This window comes from Mustelus asterias, chromosome 6, assembly GCF_964213995.1.
Source record: "Mustelus asterias chromosome 6, sMusAst1.hap1.1, whole genome shotgun sequence".
Classification (NCBI taxonomy): Eukaryota; Metazoa; Chordata; class Chondrichthyes; order Carcharhiniformes; family Triakidae; genus Mustelus; species Mustelus asterias.
Window position 1 is genome coordinate 6,229,645 of NC_135806.1, and position 26,800 is coordinate 6,256,444.

The 26,800-nt window shown below is 46.0% G+C and overlaps 1 protein-coding gene across 3 annotated transcripts in view; it reads left to right on the top strand.

Moving 5' to 3' along the window:
* LOC144494717 (TBC1 domain family member 15) overlaps positions 1 to 26,800 on the top strand; it is a 66,062-nt gene that overhangs the window by 25,342 nt on the left and 13,920 nt on the right. For 2 of the 3 annotated variants that reach the window (XM_078213935.1, XM_078213937.1), the window contains 6 exons: positions 2,301 to 2,422; positions 7,451 to 7,554; positions 10,337 to 10,404; positions 11,848 to 11,994; positions 22,273 to 22,363; positions 26,488 to 26,636. In XM_078213935.1, the coding sequence (XP_078070061.1) occupies positions 2,301 to 2,422; positions 7,451 to 7,554; positions 10,337 to 10,404; positions 11,848 to 11,994; positions 22,273 to 22,363; positions 26,488 to 26,636 (681 nt within the window). Of the gene's footprint in view, positions 1 to 2,297; positions 2,423 to 7,450; positions 7,555 to 10,336; positions 10,405 to 11,847; positions 11,995 to 22,272; positions 22,364 to 26,487; positions 26,637 to 26,800 lie in introns of all 3 variants that reach the window. The other variant, XM_078213934.1, reaches the window with a different exon arrangement.

Genomic DNA, 26,800 nt, shown 5'->3' on the forward strand with positions numbered 1-26,800 from the left:
CGGACACTAAGGGTCAATTTAGCATGGCCAATCCACCTAACCCGCACATCTTTGGATTGTGGCAGGAAACCAGAGCACCCGGAGGAAACCCACACAGACACAGGGAGAACTTGCAAACTCCACACAGACAGTGACCCAAGCCGGGAATTGAACCCGGGTCCCTGGCGCTGTGAGGCAGCAGTGCTAACCACTGTGCCACCCCAATCTCATAAACCCGATCCCGCTATTTTAAATAGCAGAGCTATGATGATTAGCTGTTAAATGATTTTAATGATCTTACTTAAGGAGGGATATACTTGTATTGAGAGCAGTTCAGAGAAGATTCACAAGGCTGATTCCTGGGATGAAGGGGATTGTCTTAGAGGAACAATTGGACAGGTTATGCCTATATTCATTGGCGTTTGGAAGAATGAGAATGGCCTTATTGAAACGTATTGCATTCTGAGGGGGTTTAACAGGGTGGATACTCCCTCTCATGGGGAGTCTAGAACTAGGGGGGCACAGTTTCAAAACAAGGGGTCTCCCAGAGATGAGGAGGAATTTCTTCTCTCAAATGGTGGTTAATCTTTGGAATTCTCCTCCACAGTAAGGAGTGAAGATTGAGTCAGTGAGTCTTTTCAAGGTTGGGTTAGACAGATTTTTGATTGACAAGGGAGTCTCGGGCGATGGGAGGCAGGCAGGAAAATGGAGTTGAGGCCACAATCAGATCAGCTGTGATTTTATTGAATGACAGAGCAAACTCAATGGGCTGAATGGCCTCCTGCTTCGATTTTTATATGCCCTTATCTTACGCTTACATTTTGTTGAGGGTCTTTCTGATCCGTGCACAATTTCCAGGAAATTGGACATTGTATGGAATGCGCTGCCTGGGGAGGTGTGGGAGCAGGTACGATAGCAGCATTTAAGGGGCAACTAAACGAATACATGAATAGGATGGGAACGGAAGGATACGGACTCCGTAAGTGCATGCGGTTTTAGTTTAGACAGGCATCATGATTGGCACAGGCTTGGAGGGCCTGTACTGTACTGTACTGTTCTTCCTGGAGCCCCTCTGGCAATGAATAACAACACCAGGTTAAAGTCCAACAGGTTTATTTGGTAGCAAAATCCACTAGCTTTCGGAGCGCTGCCCCTTTGTCAGGTGAGTGGGAGTTCTGTTCACAAACAGGGCATATAAAGACACAAACTCAATTTACAAAATAATGGTTGGAATGCAAGTCTTTACAGGTAATCAAGTCTCGAAGGTACAGACGATGTGAGTGGAGCGAGCGTTAAGCACAGGTTAAAGAGATGTGTATTGTCTCCAGACAGGACAGTTAGTGAGATTTTGCAAGCCCAGGCAAGTCATGGGGGTTACAGATAGTGTGACATGAACCCAAGATCCCGGTTTAGGCCGTCCTCATGTGTGCGGAACTTGGCTATCAGTCTCTGCTCAGCGACTCTGCGCTGTCATGTGTCGTGAAGGCCGCCTTGGAGAACGCTTACCCGAAGATCAGAGGCCGAATGCCCGTGACCGCTGAAGTGTTCCCCGACAGGAAGAGAACACTTGCCTGGTGATTGTCGACTCACATCGTCTGTACATTTGAGACTTGATTACCTGTAAAGACTCGCATTCCAACCATTATTTTGTAAATTGAGTTTGTGTCTTTATATGCCCTGTTTGTGAACAGGACTCCCACTCACCTGATGAAGGAGCAGCGCTCCGAAAGCTCGTGGATTTTGCTACCAAATAAATCTGTTGGACTTTAACCTGGTGTTGTGAGACTTCTTACTGTGTTTACCCCAGTCCAACGCCGGCATCTCCACATAATGAATGACAACACACATACTACCTTTAACTTAGTGAAACATTCCAAGACACTTTACAGGATGATTCTTAAGCACAATTTAGCACTGCGCCACACAAGGCAATGTTAGGATAGGGGTTGAAAGCTTGGTCAGAATGGCATGTTTTAAGGAGTGTCTTAAAGAAGAAGAGAGAGAGTAGAGAGGCAGTGAGATTTAGGGAGGGAATTGGGGTTTGTGTAGTTGAAGTCAGAGCCAGCATTGACTTACATCCGGAATCTCGATGGTTTCTGGGCTGGAGGAGTTTGATAACAAGGATGAGAATATTAAAATCAGGACAATTGGTGACCCCACCTCGACCATAGGTGGGAATAACGCAGGCAGCACAACATGAGTTGCCGGCTCCTTCTCATTCCCAGTGGAATTTGTACCCCCCGGATGTTAGCTTATTTCTGAAGTAGATGGTGTGTGTGTCGGGCTGATCTCTGGTGTTTCTTGCTTTGTCCCTGTAGCAGAGCTTTATGAAGCGGCCCTTGCTTATCACCAAACTGGCGGTGCCTGCAGACTTAAAGGGCAGGAAGTGGATCTATCGCAGGAGAAGAGTGAGCAGATTACCTTTATAGAGCTGCAGGCAAAGGTCGGTTTCACCAACAGCCAGGGCATTGCTAAAGCGCGCACACACTTTATTTCACCTGGTAATGGTTATGTCTCATTAGTTAGGCCGCAGACACCAGCTCTGGCAACACGGGTAGAGCTAATGTTTCAGATTGATGCCCCCTTGTGTCAGAATGTAATGGTGATCTCACGGTGGTTGACTCAGCAATGGTGGGCCCATTGGAAGGTCAGAGGAGAGGCCTGGGCTTTCTTTTGTTGGAAATAGTCTCTCCCTGACATTGTGGCATAAAAGATGATAGATTTGAAATGTAAACTTTGTTTTTCTTTCCATACGCAGTGGTCAAGGCTATGGAGTAGCTTAAACATAGTTCATAAGATATAGGAGCAGGACTAGGCCATTCGGCCCATCAAGTCTGCTCCACCATTCGATCATGGCTGAGATGCTCCTCATCCCCATTTTCCTGCCTTCTCCCTATGAACCCTTCAGCCCATTACCAATTAAAAATCAGTCTAACTCCTCAAATTTAAAAAAAATATATTTATTAGTCACAAGTGGGCTTACATTAACACTGCAATGAAGTTTCTGTGAAAATCCCCTAGTCGCCACACTCCGGTGCCTGTTCGGGTACACTGAGGGAGAATTTAGCATAGCCAGTCTACCTAACCAGCACATCTTTGGACTGTGGGAAGAAACTGGAGCACCCGGAGGAAACTCACGCAGACATGGGAAGAATGTGCAAACTCCACACGGGCAATGACCTAAGCCGGGAATCGAACCCAGGTCCCTGGTGCTGTGAGGCAGCAGTGCTAACCACTGTGCCACCGTGCCGCTCTCACATTTACTCACTGTCCCAGGATCCACCGCACTTTGGAGTAGCGAATTCCACAGATTCACAATCCTTTGGGAGAAGCCGTTTCTCCGCAACTGTTTTAACTTTGCTACCCCTTATCCTAAGGCAATGACCCCTCGTCCTAGATAGGAACAGGAGGGAGGCCTTTCAACCCCTTGAGCTTATTCTGTCATTGAATGAGATCATGGCTGACCTGCCCCTCCATCTGTGCTGTCAATTTCTTTGACTATAATTCTAATACAATAAATGAATGTTTGTATTCGAGGGAACATCAGAAACCTGCAATTTCAATAGTCTGTTCCATAAGTGATGGAACTTTATTTCCAGTGAGCCCTGGTAACCAGCATCGTAGAATAAAGCATGTGGATAAAACGTTGAGATGTTTTGTTTTACAGAATATTTTGCAAAAGAATTCTCTGACAATTTGACCCTTTTCCCATTCTGCCGCAGTCTCTCCATATCCATCCACTACACAATGCCTTAGAAGCACTTAACAGAAGTTTATTGCTTCCTTTGAAATGATGGCTGAAGTAGATAACTCAAGGTGTCAGCATTTTCTTAGTCTTGTAACTTAAACGTAATTCTTGTCCCTTCCAAGTGCACTCGCTCTCGTTTCCCTGATGAAGAAAGCAGTCAGAAGGCATTTCGAGTAGAACTTGCAGGAAAGGCACAAAATAGCGTTTTTACTTATTAGTGTCACAAGTAGGTTCACATTAACACTGCAATGAAGTTACTGTGAAAATCCCCTAGCCGCCACACTCCGGCGCCTGTTCGGGTACATTGAGGGAGAATTTAGCACGGCCAATGTACCCTAACCAGCACATCTTTTGGACTGTGGGAGGAAACTGGAGCACCCGGAGGAAACCCATGCAGACACGGGGAGAACGTGCAGACTCCACACAGACAGTGACCCAAGCTGGGAATCGAACCTGGCCGTGGCACTAAGAGGCAGCAGTGCTAACCACTGTGCCACTATGTCGCGTGGATGCTGAACATTGGAAATATAAACAGAAAATGCTGGAAGCATTTATCAGGGCTGGCAGCAGCTGTGGAGAAAAGACTGGAGATTGCATTTCAGATCAATTGCCTTCTGTGCCAAGGTAGTGCCAGGCAGGGATTATGTCCAAGAGGAATCTCAGCCATTTCCCCAACCTCCCAATGGCCCCACCAAGTCTACCACCTTGAGACCTCCATTCAGTTCTGACTGAAGGTCATTGACCTGGAACATTAACTCTTGTTTGTCTCTCCACAGACGCTGCCTGACCTGCTGAGGGTTTCCTGCACTATACACTGGTATTTTGAGTGAATCTTAGTTATCCGGATGTGTAGGCCATAGTTTAACTCGGGTTACAGATGTTGGATGTGATGACAGTCTAGGGGGACCAGGTTATATCTCCTCAAAAGTCTGTGATTGTTACATTTTCTGCATTTAAAAGGTCGTTAGTTAGATGTTGTGTGGAGAGCTCAGAAATTAAATTGACCATAGTGAGTCTGAGTGACATTGCAACAGCTGTGTATTCAGGTGCTGCAGAAAGAATGTGCAACGAGCAGGACATGATAGCAACATGCATTTATATCGCGCCATCAACATAATTAACCATCCCAAAGCATTTCACAGGAGTATTCTATCACAAATTGTATTGCAAAATTTTACATTGCGTTTCACAAGGAGATACTGGCGCAAATAGCCAAAAGCTTGGTCGAAGAGGTAGGTCTTAAGGAGCCTCTTAAAGGAAGAGAGGGAGGGTGAGAGATTTCAGGAAGTAATTCTAGAGTTTAGGCTGAAGCCTAGGCAGCCAGTGATGGAGGAACAAAAGCTGGGCATGTTTTAGAGGGTCTCAGAGGATTGTGGGGCTGTAGGGTATTGCAGGCATGTAATAGTGACTGGCTGAAATCTAGCTGCACTTCTATTATTGACCTCTGCTGATGTAACACTGTTGCTTCTAATCAAAGAATTTTTAAAAAACTTGCAACAAGAGGCCATTTGGCCCATCATGCCTTTGCCACCTCGTTGCAAGAGCTGTCCGATTGATCCCACTCCTCTACATTTCCCCCCAATACGCTGCAATTTTTCTACCCTTCGCGTATTTATCCAATTTCCCTATTGAGAAGCACTGTTCAGTCTGTCCTTTCAGGCACTGCGTTTCAGATAATCGCCTCTTACCGTGTTTTAAAAAAAATTCTCCTCCTAAGGTGCAGGAGCACAAGCAAGCCATTCAGCCCATTGAGACTATCCGCCATTCAATGAGATGATGACTGATCTGAAATGATAATCCTCAACTCCACTTTCCCACCTTATTCCCCATACCCCTCAATTCCCTTACTGATTAAAAATCTGCCTATCTCAGCCTTGTACGTAATGACCCAACCTCGACAGCCCTCTGCGGTAAAGAATTCTACAGTTTCACTACCCTCTGAGAGAAGAAATTCCTCCAGGTCTGTCTTAAATGGGCAACCCCTCACTCTGAGATTATGCCCTCTGGTCCAAAGCTGTCCCAGAAGGGGAAACAACCTCTCAGCATCTAAGATAAAAAGCAAATTACTGCAGATGCTGGAATCTGAAACAAAAACAGAAAATGCTGGAAAATCTCAGCAGGTCTGACAGCATCTGTGGAGAGAGAATAGAGCCGACGTTTCGAGTCTGGACGACCCTTCGTCAGAGCTGAAGACAAAGAAAATAGGATGAGATTTATACTGTTAGGGTGTGGGAGGGGGTGGGGTGGAGGGTAATTGACATGTGTCACAGACAAAAAGATACCGGAATATAAATAGTGATGATCCTGGTTAGGAAGGGTGCTGGCAGCGGCCATTAAGAGATCAGAATGTGTAAATGGCAGAACGTCAAAGGACAACCTGCGACAGGACGGCACAGTGGTTAGCACAGTGGTTAGCACTGCTGCCTCACAACACCAGGTACCCAGGTTCAATTCCAGCCTTTGGTCAGTGTCTGTGTAGAGTCTGCACGTTCTCCCCGTGTCTGTGTGGGTTTCCTCCGGGCACTTTGGTTTCCTCCCACAGTCCAAAGATGTGCGGGTTAGATTGATTGGCCGTGCTAAATTGACCTTAGTGTAAGGGTGATTAGCTAAAATGTGTAAATGTGTGGAGATACGGGAATAGGGCCTGGGTGCGATTGTGGTGGGGTACAGCCACGATGGGCCGAATGGCCTCCTTCTGCACTGTAAGGATTCTATGATATGCATTCTATGTAACAGATGACCCTCGTGTGGTGGGGGGGAGAAGACCGTGAGGGGAGGAAACAAGATGGAAAGCAAGATTTTTTTAAAAGTGGACAAACAAAACTAAAAAATATATAAATAAATAAGATTGAATGAAATAAAATAAATGAAAATTGGGTGATGGTGGAGGAGATGCTATCATACCTGCTGAGGTTTTCCAGAATTTTCTGTTTTTTCTCAGCAATCACCCAGTAAAGCCCCTGTCTCAACTCCATCTTTTGATTTCTTTACCAGTTACTCTAAATCTGTGTCCTCTGGTCACTGACCTTCCCGGCAGCGGAAACAGTCACCGGAATTCTACCGCCCTGCCCGCCACGGAACCGGAGCAGGCAAGGGGCGGACAACGGAAATGTCCATTGACCTTGGGAGGGAATTTCCGGTCTCGCGCAAGCGAGGCCATAAAAATCCCACCCTGTGTCTCCTTATTTACTCTTGTCCAAACTCTTTATGCTTTTTAGCACCTCTATTATTAAATCTCCCCTGAACCTTCCCTGCTCTGAGAAGAACAATTCCATTGGGATGGCACAGTGGTTAGCACTGCTGCCTCACAGCACCAGGGACCCGGGTTCAATTCCCGGCTTGGGTCACTGTCTGTGTGGAGTTTGCACATTCTTCCCGTGTCTGTGTGGGTTTCCTCCGGGTGGCTCCGGTTTCCTCCCACAGTCCAAAGATGTGCGGGTTAGCTGGATTGGCCGTGATAAATTGCCCCTTAGTGTCAGGGGGACTAGCTAGGGTAAATGCATGGGGTTATGGGGATAGGGCCTGGGTGGGATTGTGGTCAGTGCAGACTCGATGGGCTGAATGGCCTCCTTCTGCACTGTAGGATTCTATGATCCGTCCGTCCATGTAATGCTCCAATCTTTTGATCCAGCAGTGCAGTTTGAGATCTATGAATGCAGAAATGACAGTGAGCTATTTACGGGCTGACATAAAGGTGAATGTTTTTCTGACCGATTTCTCCAGGTTTATGTGGACCGTCAGAGAATCAATGTAGACGAGCTGAATGAAGCGATTAGGATCATAGACAAAGATGTTCCGAGAACTGAACGAGTCCTAGATTATTATCAGTAAGTGTCTACTTGCTTTTTACTCATTGTTTTCAAATCCTCTCCTGTGAGTGACCTACCATCTACCCATACATAGGGACAGGAGTAGGCCATTTAGGCCCTTCATCACACAGTGAAATCTCTCCGTATACCCACCTTTGCTCTTTAATACCTTTGGTTAACAGAAAAGTGCCAATCTCGGATTTAGAATTTGCGATTGATGTAGCACCCGTTGCTACGTGCGGAAGAGAGTTCCAAACTCCTCCCACCCTTCATTGAGCCATAGAATCCCTACAGTGCAGAAGGAGGCCATTCGGCCCATCGAGTCTACGCCGACTCTCTGACAGAGTATCTTACCCAGACCCTCTTCCCCCTCTCTATTCCTGTAACCCCACACATTTCCCATGGCTAGTCCCCCTTACCCACACATCTTTGGACTGTGGGAGGAAACTGGAGCACCCAGAGGAAACCCACGCAGACACGGGGGAGAACGTGCAAACTCCACACAGTCACCCAAAGTCAGAATTGAACCCGGGTCCCTGGCACTGTGAGGCAACAGTGCTAACCACTGTGCACCCTGCCATCCTTAGACCATTGGTTTATTTGGCAGATGGTCCCCTGAATTGTGATGAAGCTACAAATTAAACAAGTGACCGTTATTCACGACATTGTTACAGAGAATAATTACAATAAAGTACAAAATAATGAAAAGATTGCACATTTTAGATCATTTCAGCATACATACAAACAATTACAATACATTGCAAAATGCAGGTCTCAATTTGCAGGCTGGAAGTGGAATATCGGCTACACACTGCATTTTGTAATAATGCTCATAGATCACTAAAGTTTAAAGTTTATTTATTATTGTCACAAGTAGGCTTACATTAACACTGCAATGAAGTTACTGTGAAAATCCCCGAGCCACCACACTCCGGCGCCTGTTCAGGTACACTGAGGTAGAATTTAGCATGGCCGATGCACCTAACCAGCATGTCTTTCGGACTGAGAGGGGAAATCAGAGCACCTGGAGGAAACCCATGCAGACTCCACACAGACAGTGACCCAAACCAGGAATTGAATCCGGTCCCCTGGCGCTGTGAGGCAGCAGTGCTAGCCACCGTGCCGCCCATCACAAGGTCACATTAAGTTCCTTAAATTCTCAGTCATTTACATGCTATCTATGAGTTTTATGAAGTAGTGGATTGGGCTGTCTCATAGTCTATTCATTCTATATTTGCAGAATGGGGTCTTTTCCCCTTATCCCATTACACATTTATCTTTGTGTGGTTGCAACAATGGGAGGTGAGATTCAAGAGGTTTTTTTTAGCAAAGTCCTGACTGAGCGTTTTCCACCTTCCTGCAAGGGAATACATGTTATGTTGTTTGCCCGTGACATAGCAGATTTGGTACACATACAGAAATGTTTCCTAATTTCAATCCTGAAAGTTCTGACCCAAGTATTTAGGGTATGTCCCTTCATCCTAGGCTCCCCAGTCAGTCAGAGTAGGCTAAACAGAAAGAACCTAACAGTTCCCCTTTACTATTTTGAAAAGTTTGGTCAAGTTGCTACTTTTTTTCCTTTGAGCATCTCATCTCTTAGACTTTGTTTTTCACTTTGGGGAATAGTGGGGAGGTGGCGGAAGCGTTCCCCAGCTAGTTATCAGCTCACTGAACCACACCATGCACACTGCTTCCATGGCCAACAAATCCCTCATATGGAAGCTTCAGGCCAACGCTGCCAAGGGTTTCCTCAACCATCTAGATTCTAAAGAATGCAACCCTGATGAAAGCAAAATACTGGGAGTACGGAAATAAAAACAAAACGTGTTGGAAATAATCAGCCGGTAAGGTAGCCTCGGTGGAGAGAGGAACAGAGTTGACCCCATTTGGAGTACTGTGAGCAGTTTTGGGCCCCGTATCTAAGGAAGGATGTGCTGGCCTTGGAAAGGGTCCAGAGGAGGTTCACAAGAATGATCCCTGGAATAACGAGCTTGTCGTATGAGGAATGGTTGAGGATTCTGAGTCTGTACTCGTTGGAGTTTAAAAGGATGAGTGGGGACCTTATTGAAACTTACAGGATACTGCGAGGCCTGGATAGAGTGGACATGGAGAGGATGTTTCCACTAGTAGGAAAAACTAGAACCAGAGGGCACAACCTCAGGCGAAAGAGACGGTCTTTTAAAACAGATGAGGAGAAATTTCTTCAGCCAGAGAGTGGTGAATCTGTGGAACTCTTTGCCGCAGAAGGCTGTGGAGGCCGGGTCATTGAGTGTCGTTAAGACAGAAGAGATAGGTTCTTGATTAATAAGGGGATCAGGGGTTATGGGGAACAGGCAGGAGAATGGGGATGAGAAAAATATCAGCAATGATTGAATGGCAGAGCAGAGTCGATGGACCAAGTGGCCTAATTCTGCTCCTATGTCTAATGGACCTTACAGGATTACCTTCATTGTCGATACTGGAGTCCAATGAAAGGTCATTAATCTGAAACATTAACTCTGTTTCTCTCTCCACAGGCGCTGCCTGACCTGCTGAGTGTTTCCAGCATTTTGTGTGTATTCCTTAATTATGTCATCTCTCCTCGTAATTCAGAGTCCAGGTATCATTCTAGTGCATCTGCGCTGCACTCCCACCAAGGTCAATATATTCTTCCGAAGGATTTACACACATATGGTGCCCAGAACAAAATGCTCTCAGTACTTTGCTTCAGTCGTTGCATTTTTCACAAATTCAGGTTATGCTGTTTCTCTGCCGGTTTTGGTTGCCTATATCACAACGCAATGTTTGTTTTGTTCCCTAGAAATGAAGGTGTGATCAACCTAATGGTGTTGAGAGATATACTCATCACTTTTGCTGCATTTCATCCAGGTAATACAATCATTACATTTGCTCTCCATCTTCATATTGCTCCCATGAAAAAGATAGGCCTGCATTTATGTAGCATCTTTCATGACCTCAGGATGTCCCAAAGCACTTAACAGCTGATGCTGTAATGCAGGGAGCAAAGCCGCCAATGTGTGCACAGCAAGATCCCACACTTGACATTGTAATAATGCGCAGGTAATGCGATTTCTGTGATTTTGCTTGAAGGATCGATGTTGGTCAGTACTCCCTTCTGCTCATCTTCAAATCATAGCGTGGATTTCTTACGACCAGCTGAAAGGGCAGATGGACTCTGAGATCGGCATCTCATCCAAAGAATGGCACCCCCAACAGTGCAGCACACTCATAGTACTGCCCTGGAAAGATCGGTCTGGATTTTATGTACAAATGCAAGGAGCGGTACTTGAACTCATAACTTTTTGACTCCAAGTCAAGAATGCTACCCGCTGAGCCAAGACTGATGATAATAAAGGATTTTATTAAAATCACAGAATCGCTACAGTACAGAAGGAGGCCATGCAGCCCATCGAATCTGTGCTGACAACAATCCCACTCGGACCCTATCCCCGTAACCCCACATATTCACCTCACTAATCCACCTGACACAGAGGAACAATTTAGCATGACCAATCCACCTAACCCACACATCTTTAGAGTATGGGAGGAAACCGGAGCACCCGGAGGAAACCCACGCAGACACGGGGAGAATGTGCAAACTCCACACAGACAGTCATCCAAAGACAGAATCGAACGCGGGTCTCTGGCACTGTGAGGCTGCAGTGTTAGCCACCGTGCCGCCCTCTATAATCCTGGCATAATTTCAAGTGTTAGGAAATTGTCCTGCCATCTTTGAGGTCAAAATCTCCCCTATTTCACCTCCTTAAAGGCAATTAGGGATAGGCAATAAATGCTGGCCTTGTTAGTGATGTACACATGCCCTGAATTAATAAAAGAATCAGCCAGATTTGTCACTTCTCATTCTTATAGTGCCTTGCAAAAAAAGTAAAGTAAAGTTTAAAGTTTATTTATTAGTCACAAGTAAGGCTTACATTAACACTGCAATGAAGTTACTGTGAAACTCCCCTGGTCGCCACACTCCGGCACCTGTTCGGGTCAATGCACCTAACCAACCTGTCTTTCGGACTGTGGGAGGAAACCGGAACACCCGGAGGAAACCCACGCAGACACGGGAGAACGTGCAAACTCCGCACAGACAGTGACCCAAATCGGGAATCAAACCCGGGTCTCTGGCACTGTGAGGCAGCAGTGTTAACCACTGTGCCACCGTGCCTTCAAAAAATACCATTTAGTCAATTTATAAAATTAATGTTCATAACAATGGCTTTTTTGATCTAAAATAACTTTTTAGGGTGTATGCAATATGTGTTCTCTTTTTTTAAAAAAAAGTTTTTTCCCTTGTCTTTTTAGATGTGAGCTATGCTCAAGGCATGAATGACCTTGTTAGTCGCTTCCTGGAGGTGCTGGACTCTGAAGTGGATGCGTACTGGTGCTCAGCGTTCTACTTTGAGAAAATGTCTTTCGACTTCAAAGAAGAAGGCTTGATAAGGAAAATTAGTAAGTCCACTTTAGCCATCTGCTCAGATTTGGGCTGAGACCTCTTTGTTTTATACCTACCCACTTCTTCACTCCTCCCTTTAAAACATGTCTTTTTGACTAAGCTTCTAGTCCTCGGTCCTGATATCTTCTTATGTGGTTGGGTGTCCATTTTGTCTAAAAACACTCCTGTGAGAGTACCTTGAGATGCTTCACTCCATTGAAGGTGCTACTTTAGTGCAGTGTTGTTGGTTTTCTTAGAGGCTGTTGTTGGTTCATTTGCAAACTGCTCTCGAGTTGCCCAAGGGCACACCCACATACGATTTGAAAGCGGGAATTTTTAAAAAATTCATTCGTGGGACATGGGCGTCGCTGGCTGGCCAGCATTTATTGCCCATCCCTAGCTGCCCTTGTTTAGAGGGCACTTGAGTCAACATGGCTGTGGCTCTGGAGTCATGTGTAGGCCAGACCAGGTAAAGATGGTGGATTTTCTTCCCTAAAGGACATCAGTGAACCAGATGGGTTTTTCCGACAATCGACAATGATTTCATGGTCGTCAGTAGATTCTTAATTCCAGATATTTTTTATTGAATTCAAATTCCACCAGCTGCCGTGGCGGGATTTGAACTTACGTCCCCCAGATCATTAGCTGAGTTTCTGGATTAACAGTGTAGTGATAATACCACTAGATCATCGCCATAGGAATAGGCTATCCAGCCCCTCGAGCCTTCTCCACCGTTCAGTTGGACCATGACCAATCTGATTGTGGCCCCAGCTCTACATTCCACCTACACTCCCAATAACCTTTGACACTCTTGTTAGTCAAGAATATATCTCCCTCTGCCTTAAAAATTGACCCTGCCTCCACCTGCTCTCTGGGTAAGAGTGTTCCAAAGATTCATGACCCTTGCAATTGCTTGTACTTCACGGTGTGGGTGCCACTATTAATGCCGTTTATTTAAATTTTACATCTCACCCAATGACACTTAGCAGCACTAATCACAAGCACTGTGAGGACCTAGGAATAGATTGGGCGTCTCATTCCAAAACAGGAGGCCGAGGTGTGACCTGATAGAAGTCTTTATAATTATGAAGGAGTTTAATTGGATAAAAGAAGACTTTTCCACTTCCAAAGCTTTAGGGCATAAATATGATAGTTACTATAAATCTAGTAAGGAATCCAAGTGAAATCTCTTGAACCAGACTGATCGGAATATCGAACTCACTACCACAGGACATAATTGAGGCAAAAAAGCACAGATACATTTAAGGGGAATTTGTTAAGTATATGAAGGAGCGAGGAACAGAAGAATAGGTTGATATAGAATTTTGCAACACAGATGAGAGGCCAATTGTGCATGTGCCAACTCTTTGAAAGAGCTATCTATTAGTACAAATCCACAAATTGCCATCCTCCTCCCCAACCCAACTCTTAGCCCACATCCTTGCATCAATTTTTTCTTTCCAAGTATTTATCCTGTTCCCTTTTGAAAGTTACTATTGAATCTGCCTGCACCATCCTTACAAGCAGTGCCATCCAGACTCACTCCGTAATAATGAAATTCCTCCCCTCTCATCTCTGCTCCTTTTGCTAATTATCTTAACTCTGTGTCTTCTGTTTATTGACCCTCCGGCCAGTGGAGGGTCCTCCTCATTTCCTCAAAAGCCTTTGTGATTTTGAAAACCTCTTGTTAAATTTCCCCTTAACCTTGGTCAGGTTGTGGAAGCTCAATCATTGAATGCGATCAAGACAGAAATAGATTGATTTCTGGGAAGCAATGGCATTCAGTGGTATGGGGGAAAATGGCATGGAGGTGGATAATCAGCCATTGAATGGCGGAGCAGACTCAACGGTTGAGGACTCTGGGTCTGTACTCATTGGAGTTTGGGAAGATGAGGGGGGATTTTATTGAAACTTACAGGATACTGCGAGGCCTGGATAGAATGGACGTGGAGAAGGTGTTTCCACTAGTAGGAAAAACTAGAACCAGAGGGCACAACCTCAGGCTAAAGAGACGATCTTTTAAAACAGAGATGAGGAGAAATTTCTTCAGCCAGAGAGTGGTGAATCTGTGGAACTCTTTGCCACAGAAGGCTGTGGAGACCAGGTCATTGAGTATCTTTGAGACAGAGATAGATAGGTTCTTGATTAATTAGGGGATCAGGGGTTATGGGGAAAAGGCAGGAGAATGGGGATGAGAAAAAAAATCAGCCACGATTGAATGGAGGAGCAGATTTGATGCGCCGGGTGGCCAATTCTGCTCCTATGTCTTATGGAATGGCCCACTCCTACCTCCTATGTGAACAGCCCCAGCTTCTGCAGTCTTTCCACAAAAACTGAAGTTTCTCAACCCGGTCCCATTCTTTTTCCAATTACACAATGTCTTTGACTTGGTTACGGGTGTACACTTACTTTTACATGGCTATGATTCTAATCTGTGGGTTTTTCTGTACAGTGCTGTTTAAGTGTTACAGATTGTGACACTTTGCTGCCATCTCCTGTCCAGTACCTATGCCATGCCAGTTTGAAGTTTAACAATCGGCCTTTGTCGCTGTTAATTATCTCTCACTCGAGGCAGTACCCTTGCTCATCGAGGCTGCAAAAGTGGTGGACATTAAGGTCTTGGAGACAGTGCAGGAGACATTTTCTTGAATGGGTACCAGGGAAGAGGTATTTCATTACCTGGAGAAGCTGGGATTTTGCTCCTTGGGGAACAAAAGGTTGCACACACACACATACAAACAAACAAATTAGGAGCAGGAATAGGCCATTCGGCCCTTCGAGTCTGCCCAACTATTCAGTAAGATCATGGCTGATCTGACTGTAACCTCCCACCTACCCCGATAATCTTTCGCCCCCTTGTTTATCAATAATCTATCTAGCACTGCCTTTAAAATATTCAAAGACTCAGCTTCCACTGCCTTTTGAAGAAAAAAGTTCCAGAGACTCACCATCCTCTGAGGGAAAGAATTTCTTCTCATCTCAGTCTTAAATGGGTGACTCCTTATTTTCAAACAGTGACCCCTAATTCTTATTCTCCCACAAGAGGAAACATCCTCTCCACATCCATCTCCAACCCATCAGGATCTTAAAGGTTTCAATCAAGTCGCCTCTTACTAAACTCCAAAGGATACAAGCCTAGCCTGTCTAATCGTTGCTCATAGGACAAGTCTCGTGTTCTTGGAATTAGTCTAGTACACGCTCTCTGAGCTGCTTCTAATGCATTTACATCCATGCTTAAATAAGAAGACCTGTAATAGACACAATACTCCAGATCTGATCTCACCAATAACCTGTATGACTAAAGCATAACCTCCCGACTTTTGTAATCAATTCCCCTTGCACTAAACAATAGCATCCTATTAGCTTTCCTAATTACTCGCTGTACCTGCAAACTAACCTCTTGCACTAGGACACCCAGATCCCTCTGAATCTGAGAGCTGTGCAATCTCTCACCATTTAGGTAATTAGGTTTTTGCATCCTTCCTGCCAAGATGGACAATGACACATTTGCCCACATTATACGTCATTTGCCAGATCTTTGGCCACTTAACCTATCAATGTTCCCTTCTAGCCTCCTTATGGCCACTTCACAATTTACTTTCCTACCTATCTTTGTATCATCAGCAAATTCAGCAACCATTCCTTCAGTCCCTTCGTCCAAGTCATTGATATAAATTGTAAAAAGTTGAGACCCCGGCTCTAATGTATCTTGCCAACCAGAAAAAGACCCACTTATGACTGCCCCCTTTTTTGTTAGCTAGCCAGTCTTCTAGCCATGATAATATGTTAGTCTACACCATGAGCTTTTATTTTCCACAACAGCCTTTGATGTGGCACCTTATCAAATGTCTTCTAGAAATGAAAGTGATTTTTAATGGGAGTGTTCAAAATTATAAAGACGTTAGATAAATAATTGGCCAGCACGGGTGGGAGAACTTTATCGCTCCTCTTTGCCATGGGATCTTTTTGTTGCCACCTTAAGAGGATGAGTGGGGCATCCATTTATTGTCTATTTGAGAAGACAGCCTCTTTGTCAGTGCAGCACTCCCACAGTACTGCAATGGCAGTGTCAGTCTAAATTGTATGCTGAACACCAGAAACGAGAGTGATATCCATTGAGATATAGCCAACAGCTATGTCTGTACACAGGGCCCAAAGTCCACATGAGCTTCAGTGCAACCCCTATAAAGGACCTTTGACACGCCCAGAAATGGGGCAGGGACTCCCTATGCCAGGAGTTTCCAGTACGTTGGCTGAGTTGGGAGCTGGCATATCCCTGGAAGTTGGTAGGGTAGCACCTTGGCACAGTGTTTAGCATTGCTGCCTCTCAGTGCCAGGAACCTGGGTTCAATTCCTGCCTCGGGTCACTCACTGTCTGTGTAGATATTGCACATTCTCCCCGTGTCTGCATGGGTTTCCTCCGAGTGCTCCGGTTTCCTCCCACAATCTGAAAGACGTGCTGGTTAGGTGCACTGGCCATGCTAAATTCTCCCTCAGTGTACCCGAACAGGCGCCGGAGCGTGGCGACCAGGGGATTTTCACAGTGACTTCATTGTAAGCCGACTTGTGACATTAATAAATAAACTTTAAAACATGCAGCAAGTGAATATACATGTGCCCCCCATAAGTGGCCAGGGTTTAGCAGCAGCAGATGAGAGACAGAGTGATGTGGAACTACATTATGACAATAGATGGTTTTGCAGCTGGCACCCATATGATGTTGGAAGCTCATCTCCATGATCAAACTTGAAACAGTCTGGCTCAATCTCAGGTTTTTGCCAGGGAGATGGATGGAGTCAGAAATCGATAACTCAGGAGTGAAACAATAGCTTCCGATCCTGGCCTGCAGTTTAACCGAGGCTCTTTTACTTGATTGATCCCTGAACAATAGAACATAGAACGGTGCAGCACAGAAACAGGCCCTTCGGCCCACGATGCTGTGCCGAACATGACGCCAAATTAAACTAATCCCTCCTGCCTGCCCTTGGTCCATATCCCTCTATTCCTTGCATATGTGCTTATCTAAAAGCCCCTTAAACACCTCTATTGTGCCTACCTGCATCACCACCCCTGGCAGTGCTTACAACTCACTCCCTGTTTAAAAAAACTTGCCCCTCACATCTCCTTTGAACTTTCCCCCCCTCACCTTAAGTGCATTGCCCCCCAGTATCTGACATTTCAATGTTGACATTGTTCTGTTTAAGAATATCTTGGTCACGTGGCCAGTGTCTGAGAATGCCTGGCTGCCCCCATTCCTTCACCCCAGTGTTGGGCCAGAGATACTGGAGATGCATTGCTAATATTGCTTGCAGTCACCTCGCCCATACTGACTAGATCCTTTCCCACTCGCCCCTCCAGCTCTGGTGGTCAGCACAACCCTGGCAAGACTGTCAAAACCATGCCCTGGTGCAGTTGGCTTTTTGGATCACTTGTTTTCTGTCCAGTGTTAACTGCCAACCCACCAGGCCGCTCCTTCACCTGAAAGGGTTCATGTTGAGAAGGAAACAATTTATTTCTATAGTGTGTTTAATGTAGTGAAAACCCCAAGGCACATCACAGGAATGTTATAAAACAAGTTTGACGCCAAGCTAGGTAAGGGGATATGAGGTCAGGTGACCTCTTGGGCAGAGAGAGAGGTTTGAGGAGTGCCTTAAAGGAGGAAACGAGGTGGAGAGGTTTAGGGAGGGGATTCCAGAGCTTGGGGCCCACACAACTGAAGGCACAGCCACCATTGATAGAGAAATTATAATTGGGAATGCGCATGAGGCCAGAATTAGAGGAGTGAGGAGATCAGGGGGTTGTGGGATTGGAGGAAATTGCAGAGATGGTGGTGGAGAGAGAGAGAGTTGGGGGGGGGAGAGAGAGAGAGAGAGCTGGTGAGGGTGGGAAGAGGCCACAGAGGGATTTGAAACAAGGGTGAGAATTTTAAAGTTGCGCTGTTGCCTGACCGGGTGCCAGTGTAGCTCAGTGAGCACGGAGTGGGACTTGCTGCAGTTAAGACACAGGCAGTAGTGTTTTGGATGGCCTCTGGTTTACAGCCGGGAGAGCAGCTGGTCGTGTGTTGCAAACGGCAGAGTCTGGCAGTAACGGAGGCGTGCTTGAGGATTTCAGCAGCAGCAGCAGCAGCAGGGTGAGCTGAGATGGGCAAAGTCGGACAATGTCATTGAGGTGGGAATATACGATCTGGCGATAGCCTGAAAATGAAGTTGGAACCTCACCCCTGGATCGAATGATTGCAAACAGACTGCCATACTCTCGGACGGTTGCCAGGGAGAGGGGATGGGGCTGGTAGCTGAGGAATGAAATGGTTGTTTCCTACCCTGGCCTGAGCCTCTTTTAAATTGATGGTCAGTGCAGGAGCCCTGCAGCCCACGGTGTGCGGCCGCTCTGTGGAAGGTGGGTGAACACTGGCATTTCAATGCAAACAAAGATGCCAGTGGCTGACCAGCGCACGTTGATGACTTTGTGTGGGTATCAGAGCCAATTAAGGAGCAGTCCATCTGTGCACAAAATGGTAGGATTGGGTTTTCAATCCAGCCACACTGGAACAACAGCTTAGAATCATAGGATAGAATCCCTACAGGGCAGAAGCGGCCATTCGGCCCATCGAGTCTACGCCAACTCTCTGACAGAGTAACTTACCCAAGCCCTCTCCCTGCCCCATCCCTGTAACCCCACACATTTACTATTGCTCATAGATCCCTACAGTGCGGAAGGAAGCCATTCGGCCCATTGAGTCTGCACTGACCAAAATTCAACCCAGGCCCTATCGCAATAACCCTACTTATTTAACCTACCAACCCCCTGACACTAAGGGGCAATTTAACACGGCCAATCAACCTAACCCGCACATCTTTCGGACTGTGGGAGGAAACCGGAGCACCCGGAGGGAACCCACGCAGACACGGGGAGAACATGCAAACTCCTCACCGACAGTGACCCGAGGCGGAAATTAAACCCGAGTCCCTGGGCGGCACGGTAGCACAGTGGTTAGCACTGCTGCTTCACAGCTCCAGGGTCCCGGGTTCGATTCCCGGCTCGGGTCACTGTCTGTGTGGAGTTTGCACATTCTCCTCGTGTCAGCGTGGGTTTCCTCCGGGTGCTCCGGTTTCCTCCCACAGACCGAAAGATGTGCGGGTTAGGTTGATTGGCCAGGTTAAAAAAAAAAAAAATTGCCCCTTAAGAGTCCTGGGATGTGTAGGTTAGAGGGATTAGCGGGTAAAATATGTGGGGGTAAGCCCTGGGTGGGATTGTGGTCGGTGCAGACTCGATGGGCCGAATGGCCTCCTTCTGTACTGTAGGGTTTCTATGATGCTGGTGCTGTGAGGCAGTAGTGCTCGCCAGTGTGCCACCACTTGCATTTGTATAGCACCTTTAGCACCGTAAAATGTCCCCCAGTGCTTCGCAGGAGTCATTATCAGACAAAGATTTGACACTTGAACTGTGTCAGGTGACCAAAAAGCATGGGGCAAAGAGGCAGGTGTTAGGCAGCTTGTTAAGGGGGCAAGAAAGTGTAGGGGTTTCGGAGGGAATTACAGAGACAGGGCTGACGGCAGCTGGAAGAAGCAAAGGAAATAGGGGGCATTGAAAAATTCAGAACTCAAATACTAGCTGCACTGTGTGGTCCAACGCCGGCATCTCCACATCATGGCTTAAATGAGGCATAGAGGAAGATGATATTTAATATGCAATAGGATAGTTTTGACTATACTCCCAGCGGTGAGTATGAGGACTTAATAGATTTAATATGATTCATGTTGGTGACCTGTTCCTATTAATGATGATGCTGAGGTCTCATTAAATGTGATGAATAGATTTGAATTTGATTTAACCCCCGGACTCAAGTCACCGCTGTCGACATTCCAAGCCAGAGTTGTTAACTGTCACATTATCGGCTCACCAGACGCTGAAATGTGGGGGGTCCTTTTTAAAAGAGAAATAATGAGGTGGAACAAATTTCTCCCAACAGGGAGAGGATGGGCCCTGTGAAGGGAACTGTAACCATGCTGTGAGCATGAATAACGTTTTCAGCTCTCTGCCCGAGGTAAGGAGGGTGTGGGTGATGAAAAGAGAATTTGTCCGAAATTGAAACCACCGTGGATGTTAGTGTGCAAGTTCGACCTTTGAATCCTCGGAAAATTCCTCCCAAAATGGGCTGACTTGCACAGTGAGCATAAAATTGAACAATGTAAAAGTAAAGTAAAAATTAAAGTTTATTAGTCACAAGTAAGGCTTACATTAACACCGCAATGAAGGTACTGTGAAATTCCCCTAATTGCCCCTTGGTGAGCCAAGATGTGTAGATTTGGTGGATTAGCTATGGTAAATGTGTGGGTTACAAGGCTAGGGTCTACGCCAACTCTCTGACAGAGTATCTTACCCAAGCCCTCTCCCTGCCCCATCCCTGTAACCACACACATTTACTATTGCTCATAGATCCCTACAGTGCGGAAGGAAGCCATTCGGCCCATTGAGTCTGCACTGACCAAAATTCAACCCAGGCCCTATCGCAATAACCCTACTTATTTAACCTACCAACCCCCTGACACTAAGGGGCAATTTAACACGGCCAATCAACCTAACCCGCACATCTTTTGGACTGTGGGAGGAAACCAGAGCACCCGGAGGGAACCCACGCAGACACGGGGAGAACATGCAAACTCCACACAGACAGTGACCCGAGGCGGAAATTAAACCTCTCTGTCAGAGAGTTGGCACAGACTCGATGGGCCGAATGGCCGCTTCTGCCCTGTAGGGATTCTATTCTATGATTCTAGTTTGTTGTTTCTGTGTGGCTGGATTGAAAACCCAATCCTACCATTTTGCACACAGGCGGACTGCTCCTTAATTGGCCCTGATACCCACACGAGGGCATCACTGCGCCTGTTCGGGTCAGTGCACCTAACCAGCACGCCTTTCAGACTGTGGGAGGAAACCGGAGCACCCGGAGGAAACCCACTCAGACGCGGGGAAAACGTGCAAACTCCACACAGACAGTGACCCAAGCCAGGAATTGAACCTGGGTCCCTGGCGCTGTGAGGCAGCAGTGCGAACCACTGCCGCCCTGGGTGTGGGCACAACTAAGTATGGGTACGGATACTAGATAACATTGGGGTTCCAGATACTTGAAAAATGTTTACCTGTGTGAAATTGAGGAGTATTATAGACTAAATACAGAATGAGTGTTTTTGAGGAATGGTCATCGAAACACCAGGTGAATCAGGAGAATGTGTGCGTGTGTGCATGTGACGTTTGTTGCTAATCACAGTGGAGGTTCTATTTTTTTAAAACTCTGGGATTCTAAGCTTCAGAACCTTCAAATTAGAGCCAGTCTATTCACAGGACGATGTCAGGGAAGCACTGCTTCACAAAACGGTTACTGGAAATCTGGACCTCTTTTCCCCCACCCCCTGCCACTCATCCCAAAATTGTTGTCGAGGCCTGGGAGGGGGCATTTGAAAATTTAAGAACTGAGATTTGATAGATTTCCATTAGCGAGAGGGTTTTAAGCATCACAGGAACAACACGGGAAAATGGAATCAGGATGTATAATGGGCAGGATTTAATCAGATGACAATAAGAACATAAGAACTAGGAGCAGGAGTGGGCCATCTGGCCCCTCGAGCCTGCTCCGCCATTCAATAAGATCATGGCTGATCTGAAGTGGACTCAGCTCCACTTACCCGCCTGCTCACCATAGCGCTTCCTTTGCTGTTCAAAAATTTATCCATCCTTGCCTTAAAAACATTCAATGAGGCAGCCTCAACTGCTTCACTGGGCAGGGAATTCCACAGATTCACAACCCTTTGTGTGAAGAAGTTCCTCCTCAACTCAGTCCTAAATCTGCTCCCCCTTATTTTGAGGCCATGCCCTCTCGTTCTAGTTTCACCTGCCAGTGGAAACAACTTCCCTGCTTCTATCTTATCTATTCCCTTCATAATCTTACATGTTTTTATAAGTTCTCCCCTCATTCTTCTGAATTCCAATGAGTATAGCCCCAGTCTACTCAGTCTCTCCTCATAAGCCAACCCTCTCAACTTCGGAATCAACCTAGTGAACCTCCTCTGCACCCCCTCCAGTGCCAGTATATCCTTTCTCAAGCAAGGAGACTAAAACTGTACACAGTACTCCAGGTGTGGCCTCACCAGCACCCTATATTTAAGGCAGGCTGGAGGGGCTGAATGGCCTCCCACTGTTCTGATGCATTATTTAACATGGCTAATCTCTACGGGGGGCTTTCACTGACGAGTTAAAACCTGCTTGTTTGACTGCACGGTACTGTTTGTATGTCACAGGACTCGAGGAGCAGCTGCTGAAGGAACTGGACTCACAGCTTTACGCTCACCTTCTGAGGGATGATATGAATGGCCTCACCTTCTGTCACAGGTAAAGTAATGATAATCACACTCAGTGCCGCCCTTCCTCCCCTCTTTTAGAGATGTTTACCGATCGGCTGTCTAATTCCTTTTCAGTTACTCCCCTTTCACTCTGCTGAGGTGCAAACCTTCTATCTCCGCAAGGTTCAGAATGAAGCTTGGCCCCCAAGGCTTCCCGCTTTCTAAAAAAGGCACCAGCTCCCAGCAGAGCTGCCCCTCATTCAAACACCCATCAAGCGTTCATGTCACAGCGCTATTCAGAGAGACGGCTGAACAGTGGCTGCTGTGGGGAAAGCTCAAGTGTTCCCGCCTTGGAATTTTATCTGTGATTTAATCGAGATGCTTAAGTTGATTAAAGGATTTGGATAAAATAGATAGAGAGAAACTCTTTCCTCTAATGGGAAGGTCTTGGGAGGGGTGGGGGAGAGAGAGGAGTCCTGAACAGGGGAGCGGAACCTTAAACTCTGAGCCGGGTAACTCGGTGACGTCCGGAAGCACAAGGGATAGTGAAAATCTGGAACTCTGTTCCCTAAAATAGCGTCGAGGCTGGGGTCGATTAAAGATTTAAAAACTTGGTCAATTTTTGTCGGGTAAGCACCAAGCTCTGGAATTCCGCCCCACCCCTACATTTCTCCGTCTCTCTTATCTCGCTTCCCTCCTTTAACACACTTCTTAAAATGCATCATTTGACCAAGCCCAGTCCATCACTCAAACCAGCCTCCCATCCATTGAATCTACACTTCCAGCTGCCTCGGTAAAGCAGCCAGCGTAATTAAGGACCTCACGCACCCTGGACATTCTCTCTCCCACCTTCTTCCGTCGGGAAGAAGATACAAAAGTCTGAGGTCACGTACCAACCGACTCAAGAGCAGCTTCTTCCCTGTTGATGTCAGACTTTTGAAGGGACCTACCTTGCATTAAGTTGATCTTTCTCTACACCCTAGCTATGACTGTAACACTACATTCTGCACTCTCTCCTTCTCTATGGACGGTATGTTTTGTATAGCGCGCAAGAAACAATACTTTTCACTATGTTAATACATGTGACTAATACATATGGTCATCTGACTTAATATCTCCATTAGTGGTTCAGTGTCATACTTAGTTTTATAATTCACCTGTGAAGTACATTGGGACCTTCCATTGCGCTAAAGATGTTATTTGTTTGAACGTTGTAATTGAATTTGCTTCAGCACCCTTTCAGACGGTGTATTCTAGTTCAGTGGTTCCCAGCCGAGCTGCAGCGCCCAGGTGAAAACCCAAGTGTGCCACGAGCAAAGATTCAGAATGATTCAGAATTCACGGAATTAAACTAAAACTAACTCTCCCCTTAGAGTTTATTTATTAGTCACAAGTAAGGTTTACATTAACACTGCAATGAAGTTACTGTGAAATTCCCCTAGTTGCCACACTCCGGCGCCTGTTCAGGTCAATGCACCTAACCAGCACGTCTTTCAGATTGTGGGAGGATTGTTGGAGCAAGTCGGGAATCGAACGCGGTTCCCTAGCACTGAGAGGCAGCAGTGCTAACCACTGTGCCGCCCCACTGCTCTGTGGTTGACAATTCTGACAAACCTCGGGCTTCCCGGGCAGGAGCCGCACGTGCGCAGTTCAGATGTTTTATCTTGGTCAGGCCCATGCGGGTGACCAACGGGACTTGGAGCTGAAGACAAAGGTCCCCGTGGCCTCCACGCAAAAAATTGTAATCTCAAAAATGGCAGCTCAGAGAAAATAAGAGGTGTGCTTCAATTTATTTTATTATATCGAGGTGTGTCGTGACACACGGAAGAAGTTGGGAACCACTGTTCTAGATGATAACCAAGACCTAGGTAATACCATGTTGCAGAAATTGGGAGTGGAGTTGAGTTTGATCGAAACACTTTGAACATCAGTATGAGAATATAATTGCTATCCTCGTGTCCTGAAGTGCCGGAAAAAACTTGCTATTTGATGTGAGATCAAACCCTAAACCCTCAAAACAAAATTCTTTCTGAAAAGAAATCCTTTTGATATTCAGCCGGCATTATAAGCACGGTGAAAGCAGAGCCTCTGTTCACCACCTCTTTCCCGTTCCAATAATAATAAACCTTCTGCCTGAGCTTGGCATGGAGATGCAAGTGTGTGGTTGACTGCTGTGAAGTGTGAAAGAACACATTAACCAGTCCGCTTATCTAAATGTGCTCTGGGGGAGGTTAATAAGAATTGTCAATCCGATGAAGAGCTTTCACTGTTGCAGTTAAACATGTACGGGGAAAAAGATTGACTTGTTTTATCATAATAGGAAAAGTCTCCCTTGGACTGCCAACAGGTGTAAGAAAATAATTTGCTCCTTAGTCTTCCTGGTTTAAGACCATAAGGAATAGGAGCAGAATTAGACTATTCGGCCCATCGAGTCTGCTCCGACATTCGATCATGGCTGATATGATTCTCATCCCCATTCTCCTGCCTTCTCCCCATAACCCTTGATCCCTTTATTGATCGTGAACCTATCTATCTCTGTCTTAAAGACACTCAGTGACCTGGCCTCCCTCTGTGGCAATGAGTTCCACAGATTCACCACACTCTGGCTGAAGAAATTCCTCCTCATCTCAGTTTTAAAGAAGCGTCCCTTCACTTTGAGGTTGTGCCCTTGAGTTCTAGTCTCTCTCGCTCATGGGAACATCCTCTCCATGTCCACACTATCTAGGCCTCTCAGTATTCTGTAAGTTTCAATTGGATCCCCTTTCATCCTTCTAAACTCCATCGAGTACAGGCCCAGACTCCTCAACTGCTCCTCATATGACAAACCCTTTATTCCTGGGATCATTCTTGTGAACCTCCCCTGGACCCCCTCCTTAGATGTGCATTCACAGTGGAGAGAGTGGTGTTTAAGGTGATGATGGGGTGCCAATCAAGTGGATCACTTTGTCCTGGATGATATCAGGTTTCTTTGTCACAATGTATTTTTATTCACAATTTCTTTTTTAAATTAATAAATTGTTGTTCCCTTTGAAATTTGGTATTCTTGCATCTGTCCTGGGAGGTGCAAGGAAAGGTTTGACAGCATGTCCTTTTTCACTATATTCAATTCTGGTTTATTCTTCCATTCTTGAACCATTAAATTAATAAACTGGAAGCAGATCTCCTCATACTGTTGTTGTGTTTGTTTCTGCACATTATTAAGATTATGAAAGGATTCAATAGCGTAGATGCGTAGAGATGTTCCCACCTGTATGGGAGGCCTGGACTAGGGAGCATCAATATAAGATAATGACTATTAAATCCAATCGGGAATTCAGGAGAAACATCTTTACCCAGAGAGTAATGAGAATGTGTAATTTGCTACCACAAGGAGTGGTTGAGGCAAACAGCCTCAACAAAACAGATGTGTTTAAGAGGCGGCTAAATATGTACATGAGGGTAAATGGATTAGAAGGACACTACCAGAAGGATGTGGAGGATTGGAGAGGGTACAGAAAAGATTTATCAGGATGTTGCCTGGTATGGAGGGCATCAGCAATGAGGAGAGGTTGGAGAAACTTGGTTTGTTCTCACTGGAACTACGGAGATTGAGGGGCGACCTGATAGAAGGCTACAAGATTATGAGGGGCATGGACAAGGTGGATAGTCAGAGCTTTTTCCCCAAGGTGGAAGAGTCAATTACTAGGGGGCATAGGTTTACGGCGCGAGGGGCAAGGTTTAAAGATGTACGAGGCAAGTTTTTTACACAGAGGGTGGTGGGTGCCTGGAACTTGCTGCCGGGGCAGGTAGTGGAAGCAAATACAATAGTGACTTTTCAGGGGCGTCTGGACAAATACATGAATAGGATGGGAATAGAGGGATACGGTCCCCGGAAGGGTAGGAGGTTTTAGTTCAGACGGGCAGCATGGTCGGTACAGGTTTGGAGGGCTGAAGGGCCTGTTACTGTGCTGTAATTTTCTTTGTTCTTTGATATGTTGATTAGCGTGAGACGAAGAGTGGGGAGAGCCTTATGTGAAACATAAACATGGCATGGCCCATTTGGGCCAAATGGCCTGTTGCTCTGCTATAAAATCTTGTGTGTAATTGTCTTCAAGAGCAGTTTTGAATAAAAGTGGGTAATGGCCTGTTCCATTTGTGGTCCTTATGGTGCTGCCTTCTCTTCCCTGTTGGCAGGTGGCTACTCCTGGGATTCCAGCGTGAGTTTGAGCACAGCGATGCAATCCGCCTGTTTGAGATCCTCAGCAGTCACCACCTGGAGCTCAATTCACTAGAGGCAGAAAGTGCGCGTCACTCAGAGAGAATGACGCATTTCCAGAGGGAAGGTGAGTAACCTGCCAAAACCAAATACAACGGTGACCATGAACTGTCAAATGCAAGCCAATCTGGAGAATTAAGCTTCTGCTTCTTGTCATGACCACGTAACAGACATTTCTTCAAAGTGTCCATGACCTAAGACAGGTGTATGTGGCACCCTTTTAAATTTGCA